Source organism: Gallus gallus, chromosome 6, assembly GCF_016699485.2.
Source record: "Gallus gallus isolate bGalGal1 chromosome 6, bGalGal1.mat.broiler.GRCg7b, whole genome shotgun sequence".
Taxonomy (NCBI): domain Eukaryota; kingdom Metazoa; phylum Chordata; class Aves; order Galliformes; family Phasianidae; genus Gallus; species Gallus gallus.
In genome coordinates, this window is record NC_052537.1 from 26904192 (window position 1) to 26914465 (window position 10274).

Here is a 10274-nt window from a genome sequence, read left to right on the forward strand (position 1 = left end):
ATTATGCTGCTATTGCTATAGGTTGTTATACTGCTAAAATGAGGAATGAACTTTCAATACGGAACATTTTCTTTTGGTCAGCTCAGTACAGCAATTGGTGTCTTCTAAATGTGAGGTCATCTGCAGCAGGGATAATTCGCACTGCTCACTTCAGTGTGCTGGAGGAGTGTCTTCCCATGGTAGAATCACTGAATCAGCTCATCTGTAAAGTTATGGGATCTCTGCAGAAATACTCCCAGTCTGTGAAGTGGTGGTGTTTGTGGGTTTGATTCTCCACTAAGGAAGAGTGGACAGGAACAACAGATCAGGATACGGCATTTGTCCCAGTACAGCCCATGATTATATTCCCTCCCTAAAGGATTATGATTACTAGCTCGTGGCTACTGTGCCTTCCCCAGCCCCTGAGTGCTACGTGGCCTCCATCCCTTCACCAGGATCCAGTGCAGGAGGCTGCAGAGCTGCCTCACTGACCAGGGATCCATCTCTAGAGTATGGCCTTGTGCTGCTTGAACTGTCTTTGGCTAGTTTTAGTTGACCTTTGCACAAGTTCTTCTTGTGTGGGGGCAAGGTTGGTGGAAATATCTGGGTTTGTAACTCAGCTAGCCTCTGTAATGGGCAGCAGTGCTAGCTCACGCCATAGAAATGTGTTTCTGTAACCACCTTTTGTCATCTTTCTCCTCTGGCTGATATTTCACTGTGACGGATGGTTCCTTGGGAGATTTCTTTCACTTACAGAAAGGTCAGGCAGCTTCCTGAATCATCAGTGTTGCATGCCCCTCTGCATGTTTTCAAGTCATTTTAAGCTGGCTTGGTGAAAGGCACATCTCCCCAGGGGCTCCTGATAATAATGTATTTTAAAGGGCAAAAGTAGGTTTGAATGCTCTTGAACTCATCATACTCATGTTCCACCCCTCTTTTAATAAGTGCCAGGTAATACCGTGGCTTTGTTCTTCCAAAGTATCAGCAGTGTAAGTAGTCACATTCTCAGCTGATCCTGCATCAATAAACAAAACGGTTAACGTCTTTTGTAGGGTTTTAACACTGCTGGTCTCTTTACCGTATCTGAGCCAAGAATAACAGACGTGGGTAAAGAACAGGGGAATGGAGGCTGGAAATTTTAATGAATTCACATTGTTCTCCACCTGTCTCCAACTATCATCTCTATGATATAAATTACATGTCTTTAGTTTTGTTTCAGTTTCTTTTTCATCGTTCTTATTTGTGCGGCTTCTCCAATGGAATCCAATTCTTGGGTCTTTTCCCACAGTCCAGTTGACTTGCATAAACATTAGAAATAAAGAATGTGACCTTGTGAGTGACTTTGCTTCCCTAAATCCAAAATAGAAACATAATAGAGCGCCACTGTGTATTGCTATATGTGTATATGTTGTATCTATTTTAGCTTGGTAAAGAGGAGCAAGATCCAGAGAAGAGCTCACCTTCAGCTGACAAACAAGGAGGAGAATCTGGAGAGACGCTGGAAAACACAAGAAATGAGAAGGTTGGTGACACATTGTTGGTACAGCTTCCATGATAAAATAAGTGAAAACCCAAGTTTGGTAGTACATTCTCCCAAGTGAAATATTAAAGACCTCTGGAAGGGTGTGTAGAGGGGCAACAGAAGGGAGATGTCTAATTTAACTTGCCTTATCTTGACCTTTTCCCGAAGTCTCCAGAACTCTTTTTTTAGTTGCTCTTTGCCGATGTACATTGCGTTGCATGCATAGCCCTTGGCACTGACAGCTGTAATGTATGCCCGAGTGAACCATGTAACTTTGTGAACCGTGCCCAAAAATAGGAGATGCAGTCAGTTGGTGGAGAAGGGGGGCAGGGGGAGGGGGACGACTAACGATGAAAACTTTTCAGAACATTGGCCTTAGATGGTCTACAGATAGTAGCCTCTTCTGATTGCTTCTGGTTTTAATTAAATAGTGTCTTCACAACAACCCTTCTGCAGCATCACAGTTGGGAACAGCAATGTCCTTGGAATTCCTCCAGCTTCATATCTGTAGGGTCATGGGTTGATGATCAGATATGGAAGCTATTGATATCTCTTGCTGTAGAAAACCGATCTCCTGGCAAGAACAGTGTCAACTCCCAGAGTTTTCTTGCTGTTTTAGGATTCTAGGAGGGGAAGTGTGCAAATGGCCAAACAGGAGGAGAATACGGATTATTAACAAATTATGTTCTCACAATGATTCTGAGAGCTAAAAATCTAAACTGCACCAATTATCTATGAAAAGGAGCATGTACATTAACATCCTGATACTTCTTAAGTCCAGTACTATAGCATGAGCATCCTACATGTCTATAATTTCCTATGTGAAGCATATCAGATTATAAATCTTGGAATATAACTGTAAAACTGATTTTTCTTAAGGTCTAGCCAATCTCTGCCAACACAGTCTCTGGCAGAGGGCTCTTGCACGTGGAAGGAAATGGCTACAGAAGGTAGTTGCATTTTCTCAGTCACCATAAGAATTTAAAGGACTCAATCCAGAAAAGTCAAAGCCACAGGGGCTGGAGTGGTGTTCAGTGTATTCTCATTATGGTTCCTATTTCTGGCTGCTCTGGAACAGAAGTAGAGGAAAGGGAGAGGTTAGTTTCCTTGGGGATTGTGTAGCTGAGTCAGTCGTGTAGTAAGGTGTATGACAGGCTGTGCATTGTTCTTCTGCTTACAGAAAAGCGAGGAGGGAGAGACTGGAGAGACTGCAATCTCCAAGGCAGCTATAGAAGCTCCCAAAAGTGAAGTTCATATTATCATTATAAAAATACCACTTGTATGTGTGCATAAGGTTTAAAATCATAGCATCGAGGCATGCCATCCATTGAAACTAAAACACAAGAGGGGTTAGGCATGGCCAGATCAAAATGTTTCCTGGTTACTGATGTTCAAAGCCCATTGATCTCTCGTTTTTTAACATCTTTGTGACAGGACCAAGACTGGGAGAGTGGAAGTGAGATAGAAGGCGAGACCTGGTATCCTGCTAACATGGAGGAATTAGTGACAGTAGATGAAGTGGGAGAAGATGATCTAATTATGGAGCCTGATATAACTGAGCTTGAAGAAATTGTACCAGTTGATCAAAAAAGTAAAGCTGCTACAGAAATGTGTTCCTGTATGACAACCATGTTAGAACTGGAAAATGATCATAGCCGCTTAACCAGGAATGAAGAGAAACTTACCCATAAACCTTTAGAAACAAACTACAGGTCAGCAAAGGGCAGTGTAGCTTCTAGCATCTGTCAGGATGACGAGGAGGATGATAATGAGGATGCTGTAACTGAAGCATCAAGCCTAAATCTGGACCCTGAGCAGAAGCCAGAGGAGTCGCAAGAAGACCGGTCTGCTAAGGAGCCTGATCACCAGCAGAAGGAAGTAAAAAATGATAAAGGCTCTGACACTCATTTAGAGCCTGAAGATCAGCATACACCTTCTGTTCAGCTAAAAGAAGAGGCTCTCCAGTTCCCTGATGCATTTATAGATGATTACAAACAGATGGGATCACAAGGAGCTGAGAGCAGAGAAGTTATGGAAATGCTTGTAAAAAATGTTAGTGAAGAAACGAGACATGGAAGCCAAGAGTGTCCAGAGGGTAACTACTGCTTTTTTCTTTTCGGCCTGCAGGGAGCCTTGCATGTTATTCTCTGACAGTGGGCTGAAATTTATTGCTAACAAGAGTAAATGTTGCTAATAGTATCAAGTCTTGTCCTTGGAGCAGCTCAGTAAAAGAACTCTGGTGCCTTCTGCCAAGCTAAACCATTAGAGGCTCTTAGCTGAATAGTGTAAATGAAATATGATAAGCAGCTTGCAAGCTTTCTGAAAGGCATAAGCTGCTATAATTGTCATGTCAAGGTTCACATGAGTTTAACTGAACACTTTCAGTGCTCTGCTAAATTTATTTTGAATTGTCAATGAAATGAGTGACAGTCACTGAAGGTCAACAGAAAAGTATCCGTAATGTCTGGCTGGCTCCTGGACAAGGTGGGTATTCTTACACACTGTACTGAGGCATTAGTAACATGGAAATCATCTGCAGATTGTTACTTCTTAGTCCCTGTTCACACAAATACGTGCCTTTTGTCAGGACTTGCCTTATCATCTCCTCTTATCTACTGCGTGCTGCCTTTCATATATCTGATAGGACATGCTATGAGATAGTGCCAATAAATGTAATCATAGCTGTCTATTAGTATTTTACTGTCAGGAAAAAAAGAAAAGAGATTTTGAATGTCTGAAATTGAGGTTGGCTCCTTGTCACACTTTCGAATGAAATTTGAGCAAATGCATAGTGCATAAGGAGTGAAAGTGGAAAACGGAATAGACCATATAGGTCAGGAATGCTCTTCTTTGGTTGCTGCTGGAGCCTGTGTGTTGGAGAAGGGTTTGTGAGCAGAAGTTGCTGGAAGTTTTATGAGTACCATTTTCTTGCAGAACATTTGGTGTGAGTATCTGATCTTGAGCTGACTTTTCCCTCCTGAACAGACTTGAAACTGGTTCACCTTTCAGTACTCGCCTTCTGGCCTGAAGACAGCTTTCCAGGCTTTGTGTGTTTGGAGATAATCTGCTATGCCATATCCTGCAACTGGAGATGGCAAGCTTGGCTCCCCTGGCTGCCCACTTCATAGGCATCGAGCTCCAGTAGCAGAGGCTTTTGATGTTTCCAGCATCTCAGTTTGCCAGCAGGGAGCCTGGAAACTCCAGGAGAGCGTGTCCCACATATCTGCCATGGATGTGGTAGCTGCTGTGCAAAGCTCTAGGCTCTCTGCAAATGCAGCTGCCAGTTCAAAAGCCCAGAAATCAACCTAAGTGAGACTTAAGTTGCCAGAAAGGCCCTGGGTGTTTTAAGAATACCCAACTGAAGCTCTTAAGTTTTTCAGGATTTCTTCGGTGCATTTGGAAACTTGGAATGGTCTTAAAAGTTAACTTGAAAGCCAATCAGTCAGGTTTTTTTATTATTTTCTTTTAAGTCATGTGATATGCACATTTAAAATCATGAAGGAGAATTCATTTGCATAGTCAGAAATTGCAGAACCTTGAACTGCAGACTTGAAAGGCAGGAAAGGTTTGGTTTGGGCAGAAATTTATTTGTTTTATAAGAAAATGTAGCCCTTATCTTGGTGAAATTTGCAATGCAGTGGAAGTTCCATCAGGTTAAGGGAACTGGTCCCTTGATGTAAGAACTGAAGAGTAGGAATTATACCAGTTTATCTGCAATTCTGTTGCTCTGTGGAAAAAGAAAAAAAAAATCTTGTCTGAGTCCATTTATGTTGATCAGCAGGAATCCAACCTCTCCTTCCTGGCCAGAAGTCAAAACCTTCCAATAGCCAGGAGTCATAAAGCAGAATCCATCCCTTGGGGAGCTGAGGAGGGGAGGAGAGTGGCTCCAGGAAGAAGATGGCGGCAGTGCCATGGGGGTCCTGCTGTGGGAGGGTATGCAGTAGGGGAGCTGCTCGCAGCAGGTGCTGCTGCCCATGTGCCAGCCCAGCTCCGTCCCTCGTCACGCGGCGCCATAGGTGGCTATGGGGCTGCAATTCAACTGTGCTTGGGCCAGAGGCATGTGTAGTATTATGGATCTGTTTAGAATCTAAAATATACATTAAAAAAACAAACACATAGCAAGCATGATACGAAAAATAGAAAAATGATCTGGGAGAAATAGAATTAACTGTGTCAGCTGTTGAAGTAGCACTGAGTTGGATCTTATTTGAATGGAAGAGCTTCACTCATAGCTCCAGCCAGAAAGTGTTCTAAGAATTCTACAGATGTCTGCTTAAACTAATAAACTGTTTTCATTCAATAAATTTATTCATTTGTTAAGCAAATTCTAGGTACCTGGAAATGAGATCTCTCGAATACCCAGAAGTAGAGTCTAGGAGGAGGAACTCTCCGGCAGGCTGGGAACAAGAAGACGTCTTCACCGAGCTCAGCATTCCCCTGGGTACGTTGGGACATTCAGGCCGAGGATGGCCGAGATGCCTCCCACTGCAATTCCTAGAACTTACAACAAGATGTCACTTTAAGGCTACTTGCTCTATTTATTTCTCAGAACAGATGTGAGGAGAGTGAAGGAGCAGCGTATAGGACAGAAGGGGAGCTGCTGAAAGAAACAAGCTTTTCATTGTAGACCTTTGCTGATTTCTTTCCAGATGAATAGCAAAAGATGTTAAATGTCACTGATGAAATCAGTTCCCTTGGGCTTCTTTGTCTCAGACCTGAGCCTGATGCAAGGAATCTCTGCACTAATCAGAAAGAAGAGCAAACTAGCATGGTTTAGCCTTGTGTACCTCCCACAGGCACAGTGCATTCAAGGGACCTGGCGAGGCTGTGATAGAAACTCTGATCAAAGTCAAGAGATCTTGAGGGCAAAAAGATCATCCAGGAAATTCTCTAGGAATTAAAAAGCTGAACTGTTAAGACATATGGTATGAAAAATACTTAGTAATTTTGAAAAATGCCTGTCATAAAAGTGGTGATTATACTCTCAGTATTACAAAAAGTATTTGCTTTACTGTGTAAACACTGATCATAAGTAAGACACTTGGGAGAATGCATCTTTTAAGAGTAATTTGCATGACGTCAGTGTGAATTTGCTGCTAATAACTACTATAGCTGTTCTGGCCCTTGAGGTTACACAGTGAGATTTCTAGCCAATATTCTGTGAGAAGAAGGTCCGTGTGTATGATATCTATGAGAGAAGTGCAAGGTGCATTTGCAATGCACAGGATTTTATACTGCAGCTCAGGCTTCAAAGCCAGGCTGGATGGGGCCATGGGCACCTGATCCTGGTGGTTGGCTGCCCTGCCCATGGCACAGTGTTGGAGTTTGATGATATCTAAGATAGCTTCCAACCTACGCCATCCTATGAATCCAGGATCAGTCTTCATATCTATGTCATTTAACTAGCTTATCTTGGAGGGGAAGGTTTACAACTGACATGTGAAGGTAATGCAGCATTTCTTAATAGGTGTGGAATTCGTGGTGCCTAGAACTGGGTTTTACTGCAAGCTCTGTGGACTTTTCTACACAAATGAAGAGACGGCAAAGACAAATCACTGCAGAAGTACTGTCCACTACAAAAATCTTCAGGTAAAAACACACGTGAAAATAGCCCATAACTAGATTTTGGGGTGGGTCGGGTATAAGATAAAGATAGTGGTGGTAGTAAAATCAGTTTCTGTGCCATGGGCAGAATTCAGAGTGAAATTTAAGTAAACAAAACTTTTCAGTAGTTCCATACTTGACACCCTAATTTTTGACTGCCAGGCCCCTGCCATCAACTTAGGGATCATAAGTAAAATGGGGCCAGCTGATAATTGTATCTTCTCATACACACTGGATCCTTATTACGAGCTCAGCAAGTGACTCAAACCTTTAGTTACCCATTGCTAAGGGTCCCAGATGTTTGAGCTGTTGGGAGTGAGCCCAGCAGCAGCCTTTATTATCTCTTAGTTTCAGGAGCCCTGAACATGCCACTTGTTTAATAACTTTGCCATTCTTGCTTGGTATGAGCATAAACTCCTGCAGCATGTTTGGGCATGCAGTACTCTGATGCACAGGCTCTCCTGCTGTGACCTGCTGACATCACCTCCCTGTGCTGCGGAACAACATGGCAGTTCAGCCACAGAGAACACCACCACTGAATAATTTCTGTACGGATATGTAGAGGCATGTAATCACTTGTGTGGTTTCCATAAGTGTATACCATCAGTCCTTGATAACAGCATGAAGAGACCACGGGCACTTGCCTTTAAATGAAATTTCCTGCCTTTATCACTTTTCAGATGTACAGTTGATAGTATCAGTTACAGCAGCACAAGCATCGTGCCTAATGCTAAGGATTCAGTGGAGGAGCCAGCCTTGCATCACATCTCCTTGAGTTCATGCCCATGTGTAGGGTGTGTACACTGCAGAAGACACTTCTATTAGGATGCTCTGAGACAGTTAAGAGTTCTTATTAGACGCTTTTATTGGAATTCACATGCTCACAAAAAATAGCATGAAAGAATATGACTGTCCCTTCTTTCTCTGTTCCTTCCCTCTGCCCAGAGCAAATGCTGGAGCTCTGCTTTTCTTCAGATAATAGTCATTTTTTCCTAGCTGGCTAATAGGCACTAGCCCTTCTGAAAAGTTTTTTTAATGAGACGTGGTTTCTCTGGAAGAATTTTCTTCTCAGACCTCTGACTATCAAAGACTGCCTGTAGAGCTGCTGTCCTTGCTAATGATGGTTCCTGTAAGTGTAATCTCAAGGAGCAGGTGCCCAGTTCACATATCTTTTTTTGCTTCTTTCAAGAAAATCCAGAGAAATTGACCAGAGGTAGCAGCACTCAGTACTTGCCCTGTATCCCATGCACGTGTCCCAAAGAAACTTTGCTTAAGCAGAGGTTGCAACTCCAGCCCCATGTAACAAGTCCAATGGCCATTTTCACTTTTGAAGTTATTTTGTCAGTCATAGAAAAAAATGTCCACATAAAATTGAGAGAGCATGGAAAAAAAAATCTTTTTCTCCCATTATATGTTTCCCAGGAGCACTGCAGTAGATATGTAACTCTGACTTGAGATAAAAGCACAAAGACAGCAAACACTGTTAAAATTAAATCTGTTAAATATGTTAATAAAAACATAATGTTCTGTAGAGCCTTATCTTCTTAAATGGAGGAAGTATACAGCTGATAAATAACCATCCAACTTTTGCCCATTCAAATGGAAGTTCAGCAAGTTTTTGCTTTGTGTTTCTAGAACCGTGTTAATTATGTACTCTGCAAGAAACATCAGTCTTTTAGGGTAGTGCAATTTAATGAGTGTATCCAGCAACATAAGAACTGTGGACTCTAGCTGCATCTGAAGCTATGGGACTGCTCTGCAGAATGTCATTCTGCTGTCTTGCCCATGTGACAAATGCCACTGTCTGATGCCATCATCGTTGTCCCAAATGCTTTCATGAATACGAGTCTTTTCCGGTTGATTTGCCCCATGTCATCTTTTGCACGACCTTCTTGGACCCACATCCAGAATATATATTCAGTGTTTGGATTTTAACACAAAACTGAACAGTTTGTTTAACAGTTTTCTTCCAAAAACCTCACTTAGGTGATGAGTAAAGTAGTCACCTTGACCTCTTCATCTCTCTGTGTTGCCCTTGAAGAACAGCAACCAGTGAACAAATTTCAACTGTTTCCTCATCAGCCTTGCACACTTCTTGTCCTTTTCCATTCTCTTTGGCTTAATACATAATTTCCCAGGTGATATTTATATTCACAATCCACTGCATTTTCCATGTCCCAAAGATCTATCATTCGGCCTTCCCTCCTCCACGTATCACACCGAGCTGTCAGATTCATCTGGTGTAAGCTAGCTTTGGCAGTTCCGTGCAGCATTTTATCCTGTTTACCCCTAGCTTTATGCAGTATTTATCAAAACTTGTATTTAAAGGAAAAAATATACATATTTTTTTTCCTAGACTTTTATTTTCCTATAAATGCATTTGAATGTCTGATTTGTGAACTTCAAAACTGGTGACAGCTGACATTAACATCAGCTAAAGGTGATGGATAAACCTCAGTCTTATTTTGGTGGGTAGTCATTAAAACCCAGAAATGTATGGGTTATTTGATCCAACAAGTGTTAGGGATTTGTTACAGTTCATGATGTACAGACCCCTTGTAATCTTTATGGATTCTATATCTTTGTATACGCCTGTAACATTTACTCTGGCCTTCTGCCACATGGAATTTTGTACCTGGGAGCCACAGTCAAGAGTTGTGTAACTTCTACTCCCAAGTCAGGTTAACGGGGGCGCAGTCATCATTTTGTCACAGTTACGCCTACTCTTTACATTTACTGTGTCTGTTTCAGATGTACCTTTTACATCCACAGCTTGTATTTACGTGAGACAGCCTGGCAGTCATAACATAGCCCCTCATTTCTTTACATTCATTTCCCATTCCTCCTATTTCTCATGGAGGTCCAAGAGTAAACTCTACTCTGGAGGAATCCTGCAACTAGATAATGTTAGTATGACCACCTTTACATAACCGTGTAGGTATCTGTGTAGACCAGCTGCTGATGAAGCAGCTTCTCTCCACCTATTTCTACATCTGTTGACCGTGAATAAATACTTTGAGCACCATTTTCCAACCTACATTAATTGGTTCATCTTCCGTTTCTACTAACAGTGCTTTCAGAAGGTTGGAAGCCTCACAGGCCTTGTCTGTATTTTCAAATCATGCTGAAATGCTTTTTCTTAGAGTAGCACAATACACACAGATACTCT

General features: G+C 42.1%; 1 protein-coding gene across 13 annotated transcripts in view; it reads left to right on the forward strand.

Moving 5' to 3' along the window:
- RBM20 (RNA binding motif protein 20) overlaps nt 1-10274 on the forward strand; it is a 93848-nt gene that overhangs the window by 78989 nt on the left and 4585 nt on the right. For all 13 annotated transcript variants that reach the window (XM_040702995.2, XM_015288973.4, XM_015288974.4 and 10 more), the window contains exons 10-13: nt 1403-1501; nt 2936-3596; nt 5823-5942; nt 6969-7090. In XM_040702995.2, coding sequence (XP_040558929.1) covers nt 1403-1501; nt 2936-3596; nt 5823-5942; nt 6969-7090 — 1002 coding nt within the window. The remainder of the gene's footprint in view (nt 1-1402; nt 1502-2935; nt 3597-5822; nt 5943-6968; nt 7091-10274) is intronic.